This window comes from Falco peregrinus, chromosome 8 (assembly GCF_023634155.1).
Source record: "Falco peregrinus isolate bFalPer1 chromosome 8, bFalPer1.pri, whole genome shotgun sequence".
NCBI lineage: Eukaryota > Metazoa > Chordata > Aves > Falconiformes > Falconidae > Falco > Falco peregrinus.
This window is the reverse complement of record NC_073728.1, coordinates 37,789,837-37,810,454: the sequence shown is the minus strand read 5'-3', so window position 1 is coordinate 37,810,454 and position 20,618 is coordinate 37,789,837. Positions and strand designations below refer to the sequence as shown.

The following is a 20,618-nucleotide window of genomic DNA, read 5'->3' as shown; positions in this document are numbered from 1 at the left end:
ATACTTTTCACTTTTATCAGCCAAAGAGCATACTGGAATTAACATATGGTATCTCATCCTATTCACTTTATACTGATTCCAAATACTGAGGGGCAAGTTGTTAGCAAAGAGAGAGTGAAAAAAGGCATGTCAGACCCATGCCAAGCCCTAAATAGACGCGGGTGTGAACAAGCCCCTCGTTGTTGAGCAACGGGGACAGCTCAGAGCCATCTCCTCAGAGGGACCCTGCAGATATTCCCCTGCGGCAGCACCTGAGGCCCTGAGCAAAAGAATTTGCAAAGTTTTTAGGGAATTTGTGGGAGCTGCTCAGCAAGATAAATTCTGCATCAAAGCATCGCACTCTGCTAAGAGCACAGACCAAGCAATGGTAACATCTCTAAAGTTCACAAATGTTATCCCACGTGTGGAAAATTGGATTGGGCGTAATCCGTGGTGTATGTTGCTGAACGCAGGTGGATTACATGACCTCCCCCAGTCCCTTCCTGCCCTATTTGCTTTGACCTTCTAATTGCATTGCCCAAGCGTCCTGTAGTTCCTTGCTCCTGGCTCAGACTAGATCTCAGGGCCATGGGGACAGGCACTCTGTTTTCCCTGGTGTATTTCTCTCTTTCTCCTCCTAGCAAGGTTTCGTCTTGCAGAGGGGGATTTATTTTTTTTCCCATCAGCGTAAGAGGGGCTAACTCAGCTGTAGTGTTAATTTTACTTGGGCCAGAAGAAATGATTAACTGGTCTGTTTATTCTCTTTAATCTTAATGTTGTTTGCTAACAGCTCCAGCTCCTACTTGCTCTGGCAGAAAAAAAAAATTTAACATTTATTTTAGCTGTTATACATATATATACCTACCTTATAAAAAAGCTAAAAAGCACACCCTTGCACATACATCTTATGCACACACGTATATGATCACATCTCAGTTCTTTACATCCTGATCTCATGGGAAATGAGACTTAGCTTAATGACTATTTGCAGAGCCTTTTGCAAAAAGGCAGCCTGCCCTTTCTCCTGAAACCACAGCCAGAATAACCCGCCATTGTAAGAAATCTTTGAAAGGATTTTGGTGATGCAAAAGTGCTGCGAATTATTGCCAATAAGATTCAATCTGTATAAAAGTCTATGTCATTCTTGGCGTATACACATGAAGTCCATGGACTATCCTAAGAAAGGGTTTGCCCTAAAAGTAAAGGTCATTTTTTTCTACCTTGGAAGAAGATTTTAAATGATGGGACACATTCCAAGAATAGGTCTGAGAAGAAAATATGAAAGCTGCAGTCCTATGATCAGAGTGATAATATTTTTGGTCCCTGATTAAAGAGAAATATTCAGCTTTGATCTACTCTTTGTAGTCAAGGAGTCATAATGAATAAGTAACAAAGAAGAAATGAGTTTGAGAGAAATACAGAATTTAACTGGTTCAAATGGCCACTTCGAGTCAGACCTACATGGTGTTATCTATAGCAGCGATCGAGACCCTGACGGCAGATCAGACTTGCTGTCAACACGAACAAATTTGCATTGTGGCTGAGCAGAATTGCAAGCTAAAAAGGTGTAAAAATCTAGGAAGGGCAGGTATCTCTTTAGGGCAGATGAGGACTGTGTCTGGCTGTTGAAAAGTGTAAAAGTATCGTAGATGATAAGGATCCAGAGTGGTTTGGGTGCATAGCTAGGGGAATCACTCATTTATGTGGCTGATCACTACAGTATGGGAGATACATCAGAATCAGACATCCTTGCTTGTGGTAGAGTACAGGGAGATACCTGTGCTCTAGAAGGACCCTCCAGAGACCGAAGTGGTCTCCCCACAGCACGTTCCCATGCAGATGCTGTAGCCATAGTTTAGACATGAGAAGGATTATCAGAAAAGCAATAGGCTGACCCTCTTTGCGGCACTGCTCATGCCAGAATGCCTCTGTGCTCTTTCCACTGGGTAATCGGGGCTCGTTAGCCCAACCCTGCCATGCCAAGACACACTTCATTCTTCTATAAGTTTGTGCTGTGTGCATGCATTGCGTTCCTGATGCCAGAGCAATAGGAGCTGTGTAGCTTCCAGCTTGTAATGTGATGGGGGTCGTGCAGGAGACCTGTGTCTTGGATCTCGTTGTCCCCCAATCAGAATAAAAAGAATGAAAGATAAAGGCTCATGATACAGAGAAATTAATGTGGATGAGGGCAGTGGAGATAGGGAAAATAAAAGCAGGGAGACTACGCTCCTTGGAGAAAATCCAATGATACAAGCGCCCTCAGGAGCGTGTTTTGAGTGATCAAAGCTTGGGTTAAAATGGCATTGGCGACACTTTTTCCTACATCAGCAAGATCTACTGTAGGTTCATTTTGAATGTGACAAGCTACTTGGCCCAGAGAAAAAAAAGGCATATTTTTCTAAAAGGTGAAATATGTCCTTTCAACATCTTTGCAAATGAAATTACTTGATGTCTCTTGTTTCCAAGTTATCTAATTTTGGGTTGAAGAACAGGTTAGTCTGACTTTCAATTATTATCAGTCTTTCTTTGTGATTTTAGAGACACTATTTCTCTGGAAAAAAAATTGAAAGGTTTCGTTTCAGTTTGAAATAAGTCACTTTTCCTCACTGGACCGGTGAATTGCAAATCATCTGCTTGCTACATTTTCCATGTGCTGTTAACATCTGTTCAACAGTTGCCTTTTTCAAAATTTACTACAGCACAATATTATAGCTGTGTCTTTCTGTCCCTCCTACATGCAGTCTTTTCCTTTCTGCTTTGCTCTGGGTGTTGTCTGTACTTATATTATTGCAGCAGAAAAATGTAGAACATTAGCATCTGTTAATCCTTTTATACCTCAAGTCTTCACATGTTTGGCCAGCTCTGCTTTTCATTGTGCATGTCTGTTTCTGGAATAGCCTCAAAATTCCAGATATAGCAAAAATAACCCAAAGTGTAGCCTGGCCCTGTGGTACTGCTAAAAGGCTATTTTAGAATTAAGGTAATTCAATGGTTTAAGTGTGTTTGCTGGATCCCTGGGAGCAAACTTTTATCCCAGTTTGCAGGGATTTAGCCATTCAGTTGTTATTAATATTGAGCCATACTGCTGAATCTACATGTTCTGTAAGGAAATAACCTAGATTTTACTTCTTGCCTTTACACTAGACACTTATTTCAGCAAATAATAGATAGGATGAAACGAAACTTGTCCTTAGCCTACAATTTTACAGTGGCATGGCAGAGAAGGAATGAGAGGCTGAAAAACAGCTAGCAAAGATCTTCACAGTACATTTGGACCCTGGCTTTCCTTTCACATCACGTTTGAAAGTAATATGTGGGGTCAAATAGAGAGTTGCAGTTCCTGCCAGAAGGGTTTGTTGGAGGTAGGTGGGTAAATGGTGGGGGATGAAGTGAAAAAGGGGAAAATAACTGCACCTCGGTCCTGCCATCCCAGCATGATTCACCTTGGCAGGCTCAAAGGCTGGGTCTTCTGGTGTTTGTTGAACAGAAACACAGACCTGTCTGCAATGTGCTTCAAATGAGAGACAATGATCTTGTGCTGCAGCAGTTTCTGTTGATGAAAAGATGATTTTTGGACCGCTGAGATCAAAACATGCCAAACACGATCAGCTGCAGAATTAGTCCAGCCAATGCAAAAATGGCTCCATAAAACCAACCCAGACTCTAATGTAAAAACCACAAAAGCTATTCAACATAAATTTTTCAAAGGGAACAGAATTAATCAAGAATCAGGCAGGTTAGGGAAATTCTTTGAGAGGCATGATGATGCTATTTCTGACCACCTTTTCCATCTGAACGTTACTCACAACCAATGTGATTTTCAGTGTAAAGGTTGCATAAATAGCATGGGCTGAGAGCAGGAGTCCTATAAGGATGGTTACTTGCACCACAGTCCAGGAGAAAGGACCTGGCCCAACTCTGAAACGAGTGAATGCGCTTACCCAAAGCAGTTCAGCTTTGATAGTCCGTGAGGAGCGATTTTCTTTGCTGCACAGCACATGGACTGGCAAGGCAGGAGGGCAGGAACAGCCAGGACGCTAAGCAGCGAGATGCCTAGATTCCCACAGGGAGACTGGAGCAAGTGACAGCAAGTAAACCTGGTCCTGTAGGGACTTTGCCTCTATCTCACCCACTTCAGAAGTTTCATCTGTGAAGCTCTCTCCCACAGCTATGTGCTTCTGTCAGAAATCCTCTTGCCTGGATAAAAAAAGCAAGACTTTCCCACCTCTTTACAGCCAATAAGCAGAGGCTGGGGCGAAGAAACTGGGTTTAATATCACGCTCCCTGGTTTCTGCCCTGCAGGGGTATCATGAAGCAGCAGAACATTTTGGTATCAGACTTGCAGAAATTTCCTGATGAAATTATGTATATTATAAACATAATGGAATATGCATAGGTGCAAAGAAAAGTAAAGGGAAGGGAAGCAGCTTTGGAAGCTGGCAAAGTCAGCACATTCTTATTTATAGGTAACAATATATAGTTAACAAAACTATAGAAAAGAGAGCAGTTTCAGTGGGAGGCTGGGCTGCCATGGAATACCCAAGCACTTGTGCCACAGTCTCAGTGGGACCTGGTTTCAAGTTGGGGAAAAGCAGCCAGGTCCAAATCTGCCAGGGGAGCCCCAAGCCAGCAGCAGATGTCCCCAAGTCACTCCCTGTCCTGTCTGTTTGACTTCCCTTGCTCTTCCACCACATCTATTCTGCAGACTGCTCTGAGCAGTCAGTGCCTCTCTGAGCATACCCACCGCTTGCAAACAATCTCTACACAATTCAATTCGACATCAAGGCTAAAAAAGGTTAATGGGATCCCCATTTCTGAATGCAGAAAGAGGAATGTTGTGGGGGATAAAAAACAGAAAGCCTGCTTGAGGTCACCTATGAATAAATGTGAGCAGCTGTAAGGTCTGCGCGGCAGCATGTGGCATCACCACTTCTCAGTCTATCACAGGCAAACCCCTTTTTATTAATGGGCTGACAGGCATGTTATTCAAAGCGTGGGGTTAAAAACTTCATTTCATTTCTGTAATATTCCACCCACATGGTGGATACTGTAGGAGATGGAACAGTCAGTCTTGCATGTGGGACCACAGCTGACTCACACACTGGTTTGGAGATGTAGGTGCACAGTGTGTCTTACGAAGCAGCATATAGCTGCTTTAGTGGAAACTAAACCTTCTCTGAACTGGGTTAAGAGCAGAAAACAACAGAATTAGAGCTGCCAGGGCTTCTGTGATAAGTTTTAGCTACATGCGATTGTGCAGGGTATTAGCAGATGCCAGACCACTCTACCTGTACACACTCTTTGTTTTCTAAAGAACTCATACAGCACAACACAGAAATGACCAAAACCTGACATTCACCAGGTTTCACATAATCTAATTTTACAAGTTTCAAAAGCAACTCAGCAATGACTGCAAATTGCTAAAGAATAAAGTAGCAAATGATAAATTGATTGCCTGCTGTTTCTTTGTGTACTAATTTGTGTTATGGCTTTCCAACCTGAAATTGCTTGAGTAGATTTTTGCTTTTTGTTTCTTTAGCTCAAATTGCAGATGAAATGACTGTGGCAAACTGAATGCATCAAGTGTAATGAAGAATTGATCAACTATTATGTTGTAGGGCTTTTCTGAACAGTGGTTTCTAGACTGTCTTCTTAAGATGAAAATTACAGTTATTAGCCAATTACCAAGTAAGAATGCAAAATTGAGTCTGGTTTTAATAACAGAAAGATGGAATAAAACCTGAAATAGTGCATGTGTGCCTATAATCACCTTGTTTTACCTGTGGATGGTGATATACAGATAGCATTTTCTGTTGAATTATTCCCTAGCAAAACAATTAAGCTCTGGTTACTTCCTCCTTTGGCGGTGCTGGTTTTTAAACCATCTTTTTCAGTAAGAGGTATAACTCTGTTTTATAAGCTGAAAGTCTGCTCTCACTGTTATCAGGCAAAAAGGAGGTGGAGGAATAGAATTGAAAGCTCAGCATGGAAATGGCTCCATGGAAATAAAAAAATTACTAGGACTCATTGTGCCTGGTGAGAAGAAACTATACTGTGTTATCAGTGTCTGAGAAAGAAAGATCCTGGTTCCCATCGAGAATACTACATCTGGCAATCTGATTTTCTTTTATTTACTTTCTAAAGAACTAGAAAGTGTCAGTACTATACCTCCTGTAAAAAGCACTAGCACCACATCGACTGTGGTGAAGGAAATCCCCATCCCATCCCATCCCTGCACGGAAAACCCCACACAGCCTGACTAGCCAGCTGGGGATGGAGCTCATTTCCTGGCTCGGAAAACCTTCTGAGGACACAAATCTCCCCAGTACATTTGGAGTCATTTTTAAGCGAGCATAAATTTTAAAACACACGAACCTACGCTGTGATCAAAGTTAGTTCAATGTAAATGAGAAAAAAACCAGTCGGTTTACCTTCTGCACGGCTGATCCTGATCAAAACACATCTGCCTGTAATATGCACCATATGGGGCAACAATTGTCTCATGTTTAATCCTATGCTTCCCTAATCCCCTGTGTCCTCTGTAGGCATGCATATCTGTATCTGCAGCTCTAGCTGGATGGCCAGAGAAAGGTATTTTGCTTTACGCACACATAATTATGGAGATGTTTTTTCTTATTATGGTAATTACATCCTAAAAGATTGCACAGGTAGCAGCTGTAAAGGTAATGAAGACTGAGGTGATACCAGCTGCATTGGACTTTCTTTTACATCAAAAAGGAGCTTATAGCTAAAGTCCTTACAGATTACTGAAACTTCACTGTTTTTATGAATGCTTCTACTCCTCCTGGTAAATAGAGATCCACGGAGCAACCAAAGCAGAGATGACCCTAAAAAAAAAAAAACACAAAGGAAAATTAGTACCTGTCAGAACAGTGAATGGGAACTAAATCCCTTTAAATAAAAATAGTAAATGCACTTATCTGGAAGTTTTCCTGTACAGGCACTGAAAGCCTTGCCCTTTCATGGCGTGAATAGGCATCAATAGATGTCGTTCAAGTGCTGGACATGCAATGTGGGGCGCTTCCCGCAACCAGACGTAGGAGATTCCTCTGAAATACCACCATGGCTGAGGGAAGCTGCTGGTTGAGACTGTGACCATCCTGTTCCTATAGGAGGAAGGCACCAAACATTTTAATTTTGAAGATAATCATGACTGTATGTACAGAAACTGTATCCTTCAAATGCTGAGGAAACAAACAGTGAGGATTGCTGATAAACTTGGCTTCTAGAAGTCTATTAGACTTAATGTCGCACTTCCACGGTTGGGAGTACACGGCTTTATCTTATCATGCTGGCCAGGCAGGCTGCCGGCTATTTCGAGCTCATGACCTTTTATTTCAATATTTTTAAATCCACCCAAAGTGCTATAATGCATGAGAAGGGGCTTTTGCCTGAGCAGCAGGAGCTGCAATGTGCTTGAGCCCGTTTTGCATCAGCCTCTCTCCAAGTTTCCAAGAGCCGGCAGCCTACAAGAGGATTAAGGACAGGGTCAAAGAAGACATGAATTTTGGTAGGAAGGTGATGAAATCCTTCCATGTTTGTGCATTAGCTGGGAAGCGGAGTGTGTCCACATACATTGCTGCAGAAGGGTAACGAATAAAGCCTTACTCCAAAGGCAAGAGAAAACCAAACCATTCTTCCCAAATGTCAAAACCCTGACAGAAAAGCCCATTATAAACATGTGAGGAGTGTGAGGCTGCCAAAACCACTATTGTGCTAGTGAATGGAGTGAATAATAGCGATGAATAATAGCAAAACAATAGCAGGAAAAATTGTCTCGTCACCCTGCATACATTAGGAACTAAATCACACCCAGGACACACGCACGACGCTGGCACTTGGCAGCACTGAGCTGCCTGCAGTCGGAGTCCCCTTATCTTTCCGCCAGTCTCTGCTGCATCTTGGATGCGCTAACAATAAGTTAGTGGTGACACTTTCCCCAACGCTATATCATCCATATACAGAATTGAATTGAAGAAGTGGGGGGAAATGAGGCCAAAATTCAGCATTTACCATGGGAGTGATCTGGAAAAATGTGTGGCTCACAAATTGTAATTAGCCTGCATAGCAGTTGAGGCATGGCAACAGCTCCAGCTCTCAAAGGGGTAAACCATGGAAATCAAATTTCCATCTGAATAGAGCCCAGTGGGTTCTAAAATCAAAACATGTGAGTTCGTTTTTGCTACTGCTATTTAGGAAAGCTACATTTGCAAATGTATGTTCAACTGAGATTAGGAGGTAAGAAGGAACCTTTTAATTTTGTTTCACTTTTTCATTCTGAGGGACGAGAGCAAAATAGACCAATCAATAACAATAATTATAATTTTCTTTTTATTGATTGCTCAGAAGTCCTTAAAGGCATCATCATTAACTGAGAGATAACTTGAGGAAATTTATGAGGTTTTTAATTCTCTTCTGACACAGCAATAGTAAGTGATTTCTGTATTCAGATGCTCAGCCCTCCTGGCTCTGAAGCTAAGCCAGAATTAGAGAGGATGAGATCTGGTAAAATTTAATAGAGTAATTGACACAATTTGGCTTTGTTGATTTTTCGAACTGGCACAGTCAATAGATGAGGCTATATTTCGCAAAGCAGGGGAACTACAGACTTCACCTGTCCTGTCCAGCTACCCATTGCTTTCCATCCATGTGATCATGCGTCATCCCTCTCGTGCCCACCACGCTATTTACGAGCAATTCTCACGTTGATGAGAGATGCCAGATAGCGAGCCCTGGAGACCAAAACAGTTTAGAGGACAACACTTCTGCTGGAAGCTTCTTGGCTCATCCAGGTCAGTTGGCCACTCACGCATTGTCCCTGAAAATAAACACTCAGTTCCTTCAGCCTCTCTAAGGAGCACTGAAGTGTTTTTCAGCAGATCTCCTGTGACAGCGCTCCAAACTCCACACTAAACTACCCAGAAGTTTCTCAGACTTTGCTCGCATTTCTTGCAGAGACCCCTCGTCCCCTACTTTGCTGGCCCCTTTTGCCAGCTCTTCTGGCCCCATGCAGAATGCACGTCTGCCTCTACCTGCCTCCTCCTGTGCAAGCTGTACATAGTGCATCGCTCTGCAAAGCATCCAGGGGAAACACAGACTAGAAGAAAAGTTTCATATAATCAATCCCTCTTTTCTAAACCACAAGTTAAAAATAGAAATGCAAGCCAAGATAAAAGAGATACTAGCACGAATAAATAATTATTTTTCTCTGGAACTGCATGTTGGCACTTGGTTTGTCAATAGTATATTGCTTTGCTTCATAGACCAGAATGATAAGTGGCCTTGTTCCCAGGCAAATGAAACTTGGATGCATCATACAGACAACATCTTGAGACTGTAGCAGGATTTTTTTGCAGCTACACTTGCCCTCAGGGCCTTGTGCTATCACTTTTGTGCAGAAAAAAAAAGAAAAAATCCCTGAGAATTAAGCAATAAACTCACTAATCCTGCCTGGTGGGAGCAATCTCTAGTAACAGTTTCAGTTACATACACCATAAGAACAAAATACCAAGGGTGTCGTATAGAGCATCTGTGGGACTGAAGGAAGAAGGAAAGGGATCTCTTCCCACACGGCTGCCTCTGTCGTCGGTGCTTGAACTGTGCTCAGGCACGGCAGGAGTATGCATCGTAGCTACATTTTGTTTCCAAACATAGCAGATCCTCAGAACCGAGCACACGAAAGCCTGCCTTGAATGAAGAGTGCTCATTCTGTAAAACATAGATGTGAGAGTGTCTTTAATTGCGTGCAGAGTTCCCTGGGTTAAAAGAAGACACCTTATTTTCAAAACAGTGTAATATCCAAGGGGGAATGCTGAACAGCAGACTCCTAGAAAACCACGTTACTGCTTGCCTTGATTTTCCTTCTTTTTAACTCTGTCTGTTATTCAGCACAAATAATATGCATGAAAAATTGTCTTATTCTTTTCAGCAGGTGCTCAGCCTCTTCCTGGGTCAACTTTTCTATAATTACATTCATTTTACACAATGGTTCATTTATCTCTATCAATTTTGTCTTATGAACACATTATGACTTGTTCAGGACCCAGCCATTATAAGTATGTGGTGTTTATACAGTGTGCTTCCTTATCATTTCAGTTCAGTAGGAGGTTCTTCTGCTTCTGAGTTATCTGAAAATAGCCTTATTTATTAGCTATCACAGTTTTTTATAAAATTATTGTGTTTTACCTACCCGAGGAGCATGTATGGTTCAAGCATTGTAATGTAGCGATCGCGTTCACATTTACAACAAATTTCTGCCTCGGAATATTTTTAGGAATAAAATTTTTGTCATCGGCACACAGAAAGATTGCATTAAAATCTTAGCAAATATTGGTGAAATACGGCAGTAACTTTCATCTGTAATACTGTCAGACGTTCCTGAGCTACAAATGCCTTATTTATTAATAGATTATTGATCACCTGCATTCACGAAAAGAAATTTTTAAATGTTGTCAGATCAGAGCCTTCTACTCTTATTTTGAATGCATCCATTAAAAGCCTGAAAAGAATTTCCCTTTCCCAGTATCTGCCTTCCTTTTCTGCCCAAGCTGTCTTTCAACATATGGTAAATCGTAATATGGGGAAGTGGATGCACTGACACACTGAGAGCTCCAGAAGCTTCCACTTGAGCTTTGCTACATCAGTGAAATGCAGCCACAGGGCATGGAAGTGGCTGGCGATTAAAAGGTTTCCTTCTGTTTCCGAACCAGAAAGAGAAGAAAGTGAACACATCCTTTCTCTGCAACTAATTTGGAGTTATGGCTTAATAGCTTAGGCATTTTGGACTGATTTTTTCCCCAATGAAAATCTTTCATCGTTTTCCTGTGAAGAGAAATTCAAACGCTCTGGAAAATGTTTTGTTCCACTATGGACTGTAAGAAACAAAAAGTGGAAATCTGAAATTCTGCCAGGGAGGGGCTTCAAAAATTTACTGGATGTCACACAAATTCAGAAATATGAATAATACGTAATTTGAGATATATACATACATACACATTCATATATATATATACATATGCATACTTACATATACCTATGTGTATTTTCAAAGGTCGTACTTCAAAAGCCCCCCGGCACATCCCCTCCTTGCCTTTGAGCAAAGCCGGTGGGCAGCCCCGCTTCCCTGGGCCTGGGGCTTGCTGGGGTTTGGGGGGAAGGCTCAGCCGGGCTCCCACGATGTGGGGGACAACGGTGAGAAAGAAACGTGCATCCGGGAATAAATCCTTCCTGGTCACACCACAGTTCCTGCACATAGCCAAACGGTGCTGTTGGTTAGTGTTAGCTGGATCAGTCGCTGGGTTTTCATTCACCCTCCACACAAAAATTGTTTTGCAGTCTGGCAGCTATTTCCCAGGGCTTTGGAATGCCCTTTCAATATATTGTGTTGCTGGCACTGCTTTGCCCAAAACAAACATGCACCTCAGGCTTGTGGACTATATTTCTTCCAGGGTCTTCTAGCTGCCATCACCTATTGATATTATATGATTTGCAGCTGCTATTCAAAGCAAACAAAAAGTCTCACAGCTTCTTAAACTTTCCTCCATGTAAGCCACTGATATTTACTGGGAGCAAGAGTGACAGGTAGAGCTCTGTCACACCTGCGCTCACCTGCCTTTAGAAATAAAAGTAAAGGTTTAGCAAATTATTTCCTTTCAAGTTTTCAGCCTGACACTCCAATTTTCCTGATGTCCCTCCCTGACATGTTTGATACTTTGTCCCACAGCCATGAGCATCAGCCAGGATGGATGAACCCTTAGCAAGTGCTTGGTGGTCCCCACTGCAGCCAAGAAGTGCATGGGTGGCTCAGCTGCTTGCAAACCACCCAGCTACCAACCTGCTTGAAATAAACTCCAGGTCTTCAATGTCTGGGTCTGTGCTGGGTGCATCCCAGAGTAATGCCCTAAAGATACCCTTCCATACTCTTTTTTGGCTTGTCCCTAGTGGAGCCTCAGTCCCAGCCGTTACAATATTGAGCACCCAGATAAGAATGGGCTTCTGGGCTGCTGCCACCAGGACCCACTGACAGGCACATCTTCCTCCACCCACGGTCACACAGATGTTTCCTTTAGCTGGGAGAGCCAAACCACAGTCCACAGCAGTATTTCAGCATGAAACACCAGTTCAGATATCCACCTTCTGCTCATTTCCCATTGGATATTTCTGGATGCTTCTGCCTTCTGCAGGAGGGTGCCCTCTGCCCATCAAGCCCACAGGCTGTCTTTGTTTCATTTACACACAACAACTTTCCACACATGAAAGTTGGGTGAGTCTCAACCTCCAGGCATTAATGGTAATGATCCTTGTCACTTAAACGGAGACAGTGGGGTTTTTTCCCCCCCACAGGACTCCCTTTATCATACCACCCATGTTATTCAAATGCCATTTTCACTTAGCAGCTGCAACAGGTATTATTATTTATTTGCCTGTTGTGTCAGAAAGGAGCTACTCAGCGTCTCTTAGCAGCAGGTTGCTGCCACAGAATCGTTGGGCTTGGAAAAAAATGCTTTAAGTCTAGTAAAGCAAACAAATCCTTATGTCTTTGCAACAGCTCCTCGCCTATATCAGGGGTGATGGTGGTTCAAGAAGTTGTTTGCAGGAGACTAAAGCACCAGCAACAGCGCAACATTTAATTCCAACAACGTTCTGGACCAAGAACAACAAAATCTCACTGTACAGTTTAATTTCTTCCTGAAGGAAATCAGAACGGTCATAATGGCGATGAGCTCTCTGCTCCCTGAAAAGCCAGCATTTTTTTTCATAAGCTCTTTTAATACAATTATAGAAATAGAGCTGGGTGATTAAAGGCATAGGTATTTCCTGTGTAAAGAAATAAATATTTCCTTTTAAAGGCAATCTAACCTGCCTACTGCAGAGCAACAGCAACTCTGTACAAGACACGGATGTGGACTTTTACTGTTCCCCACAACGGGGGGCGGGGGGGGGGGGGGGGGCGGCGGCAATTGTGATATTGAGCACTGCATCACTGAACACAAGCTTGACATCTGCATCTGACACTGTCATGAACTTAAAATTAAGAGGAAGGCTTCATCTGGTTAGAATATAGCTGCAGTCACCATAAGGTACAGGCAGGCATCCCTCAGGTGAACAACCAACAGGGCTCAGCTATGTCTTCTTGGGTGTTTTTTTTTAAAATAACATTTTAGTCATAGAGGCTGATTACAGTGATACCTTTATTTATTTTTTTCTGCTAGAAAGGCAGTAGTAATTAACTTGTACCACGGCCTGCAATTTGTGTGTTAAAGTTTACAATGATTCTGTCATAAGGCTGTAATAAGAACCATTTTACAAGGGAAACTCGATAATTGAGGAGTTGTTTTGCTCACGGGTTTCTGCAAAACCTGGGCCAGCCTTTTACTCACACCCCCTCCTGCTCCGTGCCTGTGCCCCACCGCCAGCTCCACGCGGTTCGGTGTGATCTGTGCCAGGGTAAGAACAGAACCGGCCAGCCTGGCTCCGGGGGAGCTGCCGCGGAGCAGTTTGCCTTGCTGCCACCTCCATGACAGCCTGCAAGCATCACTAAACCCATAGTAACATGCTCTGACATTTAATGCAGAATTAAATACTCCTTTAGAGGCGGTGGCTGCTGGAGCAGGGGCTTTGTATGTATGCTCTTTAGGGAGCGAACACATGGCTTTTGTCCCAAATGCTGTTAATTTTAATGGGTGAACACCACTCTCCTTACTGACCTTGCGTGCCTCCCCTCTGCTCTCCTCCATGTCTTTCCTTGCCCTTTGCAACTCCCATCTGCAGCGTTCAACTCCTCTAACGTTAATACATGAAGCAGCATTTTCTATACTACTGCAAAAAAACCTATGTGAAGGACAAAAAATAATTAGCCATGTCTCTGTCTAATATATTTGCAGTGTTTAGACAGAGCAGTTAATCATTGGTAAGACCACAACATGTTGTGTGAATTTGGATTATAACGAATACATATTGAGCAGAAGGTTATTAATTACATTTAAAGGGAGAATTTGATATTATTATTATTGAGAAAGAGAATGCAATTAATTTGCAGCGTTCTTGCAGGATTCCTGTGGCAACAGTGTGCAAACAGCTGTTTACTTTTAGATTTTTTTGTCTTTTGTTCAGAAAGTAAGTACTTAGGGCAAGCAAAAGGCACCACAAGCCAAAGTCCCATTTCCATTAACAGTCCTGAAGCACTGAGTGGTATTGAAGGGGTCAGCAAATGCCTGCATTCTTTAATGGTTTATAAACACAGGGTAAACTTTTCATTTCTGTAAAATAATTGGTCTGCTGAAATGTCACTTATTCCTTTGGGCTGGGAATTCATAAAGGACAGTCTCCATGTGGTCCCCACTGCTGGACCCAAATCCCCAGAAAGAACACCTGAGGGAGGGAGTGGGATCGCAGATTTAATTAGAGGTGCAGTAATTCCAAGTGTTTCCTCTCTAAAATGGCTCTTACCTGTCGAAAAGAAAAGCTTAGGGTGCTCTTTTTTTATTTAAAAAGGCAACTGGATTAATTCAGCTGAATTTTGCATTGGAATTGCACTATCACTTTGACAGTTTAGCTCTCTGAAAATTGCAATAAAGGCTATGTTATGCTACATTTTGTCCCCATTTGTCTTGTATATCATTGCCTTGCCTTTGGCGCAACAAAAATAATCCTTAAAAATAGTACCATAAATGGATTGACTTTAACCTTCTGAGTATCTTGTCAATAAAATAAAAATGATAAATCTGTTTCAGAGTGCCACCGTCATAATATTAAAGCGGAGTTATAATCTGAAAAGTGACATTTGAAACACGATATTATGGGGAAGGGTCTTATTCTCTGTCAGCGGTGTCACCTAAATGAGCCCTATTCACGGTGCAAAGGGGTGATTTTGCTGACTGCCAGGCTGGCTCCTGAAACCAGGTTGTGCAATCCCTGTGATGTGCTCTCTGCCTCTTACATCATCATTAGCAATTAAAGATTACTGCAGCAAGAAATTAGCTGAGCCTTCTGCTGCTGATGCATGAAGCTGAGCAACTCCACCTTGGTCTCCTCTGTGACCCCCTCTGCAGCGCCAACACAGCAAAAATAGACCTTGCCTTGCAGAGAAATGGCAAAGATAACCAAGAAAAGGTTCTTTTTTTCTACATGAGCAGCTTTTTGAAGATAAACAACTTCTAAAAGAATCACTGCAAGGCTTCCTTTTATTAGGTGATAAGAAACTACTGAATACGCGCTCTAAAAAAAGTCAAGGCATGTATGAAAGTAAGCAGGGCAAGCATGTAAACAAACATACATCAAGGAGCAGCAGTTTTGGTTCAGTCTTTGGATGCATGCACAGCAGCTCTGATGCATTTGGCTTTATGGGTACATGCCTCAGGCAAGTCTGACCTGTGGCTCGAATATCTGCAAGCCTAACTTGAGCTTATTTCTAAAAACCCTGTACTGTTGGGGTTTCACCATTTCTTTTTCTTTCTTTAGCTTTTCTTATTTTCATTATTCTAAATCTGTATTTAAAAGTATGTGAAGTGCACGTTATGCTTGAGCGCCAATTTATAACATGATTTAAATGCTCATGCGTATAGCAAACGAAATTAAAAACGCACATTTTTTCAAAGATCATGAGACTTTGGTACCTCAAAACATTACTTGATTTCTGAGAAGTGATTCAGATGTTAAACCCTAAAACTAGGCTGCAATCACATTAAAAGGTTAAGATTTCTGGTTCTCATTCAGATGTGATGAAAATCTAGATAACTAGAATCTTTATGTTACTGAGCTTCTAATTTTATGTATTTAATTTTAAACTGGAACTTTTCCCAGTGTTTTCCTTGAAAATCAGCCCAATCCTAAACTGAACCTGAACATAAGAGGATGTACCCCACTTTAAGCAGTTATTAACAGTATCCAATTGAATTAACTGGAATTAACTTATTAACATTGTCCTTTTTCACCTTTCCCAGCTCCCGAGTGCTCACCGGAGGGACACCGCATCCTCCGCAACCCCTACCGCAGCACCAGGTTCGACTCCTTGGAGCTGCAGCGAACGGCAGTTCAGGACCTGGTCTGTGACCACTCCTTGCCACCGGCATGGTACCGTTTCGTGATTGACAACAGGCCCGCAGAAATGCCAACGAGATGCGTCGAAGTCAGTAAAACTTAAGCACGAACCCTGGTGAACCTGAGTAAATCCTTTGCCATAGTTTTCCTTTCCAGCCACCTCTCTACTCCCACGGCCCGTAGGCTGCTATGGGGATAGGTGAGTGGTTTTTAAAACCACTTTTCCCATAGTAATACTCATAATGTTATATCCAAGCGCAGCAGTCAGAGACCAGCATCCCAGGATCCCTATGGACTGGGCATTATTCAAACATAAACCAAGGTGTTTCCCAACTCTAAAGAGAAATACTTAGTAATCCACATGCGTCACTGAGTTATACTTTTGCCAAGCAATCCTGACGCTGTAAGAATGGATTTTGCAACCTGACCCTTTCCCCATATAATTTATTGTGTATTAGAACATGTCCTTATTAAGAAATCAGAAAGGAATAATCAGAAAAATGGCTATTAAAAGAGATTCTGGAGTGATACAAAAGAAAAAGATAAATTTCATTCTTTTTCCACTTACCATTTCTTGTATTGCTTAGATTCATATGCATGCTAATGGCTTCCTAGAGCAAAAAATCTCCACCACATAAGACTACCCTCTAAAAAAGACAAACCAATAATTATCTGTTTTTATGTGTGTTTAATATGCATGACAATAACATTTAACTTGCAATCATCGCTGCCAGAGCAACTTGATACCCTAAGTCAAGTCATTGCCATCTCAAATAGCCCAGCTGCAGGAGGTTAGAATAATTTCAAACACACTGTTAAACAAAACTGTTCAGGAAATAATAATATAGTTACCATAAATGACTTTAAAGATTAAATGTGCCAGGAAGTTTAATATTAGGCAACATTACCCTAGCTGGAGAACTTTCTCAAAATTACCAAATGTTTCATATCCATTCAAAATGGACCTGTGTACTTCTCACAATAGAAGTATATCTTAATAATCTAACATCTAATGAAATGTTAAGAGGTAATTGTTACTTCTGTGCGATTTCTAACTCTGCATACACAAACCATAAATCTAATTAACGTGAACATCAAGTATTAATGAAATATTCATTTCATGGCAGGTCATCCTTGACTATCCCAATGCATTATGAAGTTTATTTTTACAAGTTGCTCTGTAAGTGTATATATATTCTATACAAGTATTTAATTTATCATTTTATTACCATTAAATTGTCATTGTGAAGTCCTGCACGTGGGGAGGAACAGCCCCACACACCAGCACAGGCTGGGGCTGGCCTGCCAGAAGGCAGATCTGCGCAGGAGGACCTGGGAGTTCTGGTAGACAGAAAGTTGCCCATGGGCCAGCAGTGTGCCGTGGTGGCCAAGCAGCCAGTGGGGTCCTGGGGGGCATTAGGAGGAACGTGGCCAGCAGGTCAAGGGAGCTGATCCCCCTCCTTCTGCTCTGCCCTGGTGAGGTCACATCTGGAGTGCTGTGTCCAGTGCTGGGCTCCCAGTCCAAGAGAGACAGGGAACTGCTGGAGAGGGGCCAGCGCGGGCTACGAAGGTGAAGAGGGGACTGGAGCATCCCCCGGCTGGGGAAAGGCTGAGGGAGCTGGGTCCTTCGGCCCGGAGCAGAGGAGGCTGAGAGGGGATCTCATCGATGGCTGCAAACCCCTTAAGGGCGGCCGTCCAGGGGACGGGGCCAGGCTCTTTCCAGGGGTGCCCAGCGACAGGACAAGGGGCGACGGGCACAAACTGCAACACAGCAACTTCCCCCTGAACAGGAGGAAAAACGTCCTTACCTGGAGTGTGCCGGAGCCCTGGCACAGGCTGCCCAGGGAGCCTGCGGGGTCTCCTTCTCCGGAGACATTGCAGACCTGCCTGGATGTGACCCTGTGCAGCCTGCTCCAGGGAACCTGCTCCGGCCGGGGGAAGGGCTGGCTGACCTCCAGAGGCCCTGCCAACCCCCACCCTCTCTGACTCTGTATTTCAGCAATTTGAAGCATGAAGTAATGCTCGACTCTATGAGATTTCTTTCCAACAATACATTTTGTTTCTTTTAATCTCTTCTCTGAAGTTTTTTATTCGGGTTTGTAGAGCTATATTCATTAGTTCAGTTTCGTATTGCGCTGGTTTAGGCTGGGATAGAGTTAATTTTCATCCTAGTAGCTGGTACAGTAGGTAGTAATGCTCAACTGTATGAAATTTCTCTCCAACAATACACGCTTTGTTTCTTTTAATCTCTTCTCTGGAGTTTTTTATTCAGGTTTGTAGAGCTATATTCATTAGTTTAGTTTCTTATCTTGTAACATAATTCTTGCCATCGGCTTCTTCATTATCCTCTGAATGACAGTAAATCTCTGCTTCACCATACTGATGAAGGATTACATCTGTTAGATGTCACAACTGGAAGAATACGCTTCTTTTAGATCTTCACCTTCTAAATCTGCCTCTACGTTCTCTCTCTCCCACTTAATTAAATCATTGTTTAATTTGGTTTTCTATTTAATTTGAGCAAAACCTCTGGAACAAAATAATTTAAATTAATAACTGCACAGCTTCCATTCCTTAATAAGCAGTTATTATTGGACATTCCAGCCTGGCTAGAGTGAGCTGATTTTAATTAAACAAGTCAAAGACAAAATCCTGAACAGATAGAAGAGAAAAGAGACCAAATAAAGCCTGACAATACAGCTGGAGAGTTAAAAAGTACATCACTCCAGCAGCTTGTAAAATACATGCCTGGTGATATCCTGTTGATACTGGCCAGATACAATTAGCTGCTTATCGCTGGATAAGATTAACTTCTTAATTCAAAGTAATAGTAGGTAAGGATTCTTGTCACCCAATTGAGCTCAAAAGGGATTTAAACCATAATGGAGATTAGAGGTCCTGCCCAGCCTGGGAGAGCTGCGGCAGGACAACCGCACGTGCTGGGTCGGCACGGGGGAGGTGGGCTCCCAGAACCAGCTATGGCCTGGGCCCCTCACACACACTGCCCAAACCTGTGTTCTGAATCTTGTCACAAAGAAAAGCTCCACAATAAAAATGTGGCCCATCTCCATATCGTTCCATAACCACAGACGGTCTTACATTCACCAGAGAGCGGAACCAAGTCACATACAGAAGTTACAAGAGCCTCGGTCTACAACCACGTCACAGCTAAGAGGCACAGCCACCTTTGGAATTCAAAATGAGCAACAGCTCTTCAGAAGCTGCTTCTCATCTGCTAATTTAGCAAACAATTAAAAAAAAAAAAAGGAAAAAAAAAGGCAGAAGAAAAACCCAAAAGCTTCTCCAAAAGCTTTTATGTCCAACAGAGGGAAAATACAAATTGCATTCCTGAATTCTCCAACCCTTGAATCCAAATGCTGTCCATAAACTTATTCCTCCAGCGGCAAAATATTTTTGATTGAAACAGCTTTCCAATTTAAGCCTTGTCTGCTGAACTTCTCCTGGGGGGGGTGGGGGTGGGGGGTAACGAATGCTTCTGACCTTCCTCCCTCTATTTCTTCCTTGCCTCTCCCTCCGTGCTCCCTAAGGACGCACAGCAATTACCGGATCCTGGGCACGCACTCTTGGCCACAGCCACTTCCCCATCCAAAACCAAATCCTAGTAGAAAAGCAACACAAACTTGCAAATTTTGTATCCCCAGGTATTGAGGCTGCTGCCTACAGATCACAAACAACAGTTTGTTCTTCAAGAACTGCCAAATTCACTGTGAAAGGCAAAAACATTAAAGGAAGGAAGCGTAGGGAAGCTTGTACTAAGATTAAGCAGCAAGAAACAATGCACAGACATGGCCAGACCTAGTAGCAAAATGTCCTTCAGAGGAAGAACAAGCGACATAAAAATTAAAGCTTAACAGAAAATCTGTTAAAAATACAAAGTAGTATCTAGCAGTCAACATAGGAAAAACGCATCAGTTACAGAAATTCAGGCTTCTGAATTAAAATAATATAGGGTATACACATACATCGGTGTACAGGTACATATGGCAAGCCCCGTGAAAGGCAGGAATACTAAAAAGAAATGTGAGACCTGCTAATTTTATTGAAGATCCTCTCTACAGTCAGATAAAAGATCAATCTGTGGATTACAGAAGAGAAGCGCACACTGCTAATCACAATGCAAAGCCCAATGCCACACCATGCTAAGGACAGACAGGTCTTGCGATGCTGGCTCATGCCTCATGATGAAATCAGAAATACTGTTGGACATGCACTTCTTCCCCTCCTTTACACGGGGGTAAAAAAGCATAGATTATACTCAGCAACCATAAGGAAAAACATCAATTAAGAATTTGATTATGCAAAGAGTATTTGGTTCTGGAGCCAGCAATAACACTCTTGACACCACATGCACAAGTCTGCTTCATTACTTCTCAAAGCAGTGTTAGTATTCACAGCTTTAAGCACTCAATTGCAAACAGCAAAAGGTAAGCTAAAAAGGAAGGGATTATAACTAGGATCACTACTAGAACCACTGTCACTAACAAACACTTGTCTTCTGAAACAGAGGGTTTGTGGTACCATCTTCTTTGAGGGGAAAGATTAATGTAGATATTACTGCA

The 20,618-nt window shown here is 42.4% G+C and overlaps 1 protein-coding gene across 1 annotated transcript in view; it reads left to right on the top strand.

The window, feature by feature from the left end:
- The window catches only part of LOC101920666 (von Willebrand factor D and EGF domain-containing protein-like), a 185,895-nt gene that overhangs the window by 22,456 nt on the left and 142,821 nt on the right, over positions 1-20,618 (top strand). The window contains exon 2 of the mRNA XM_013303196.3: positions 15,942-16,126. Coding sequence (XP_013158650.3) covers positions 15,942-16,126 — 185 coding nt within the window. The remainder of the gene's footprint in view (positions 1-15,941; positions 16,127-20,618) is intronic.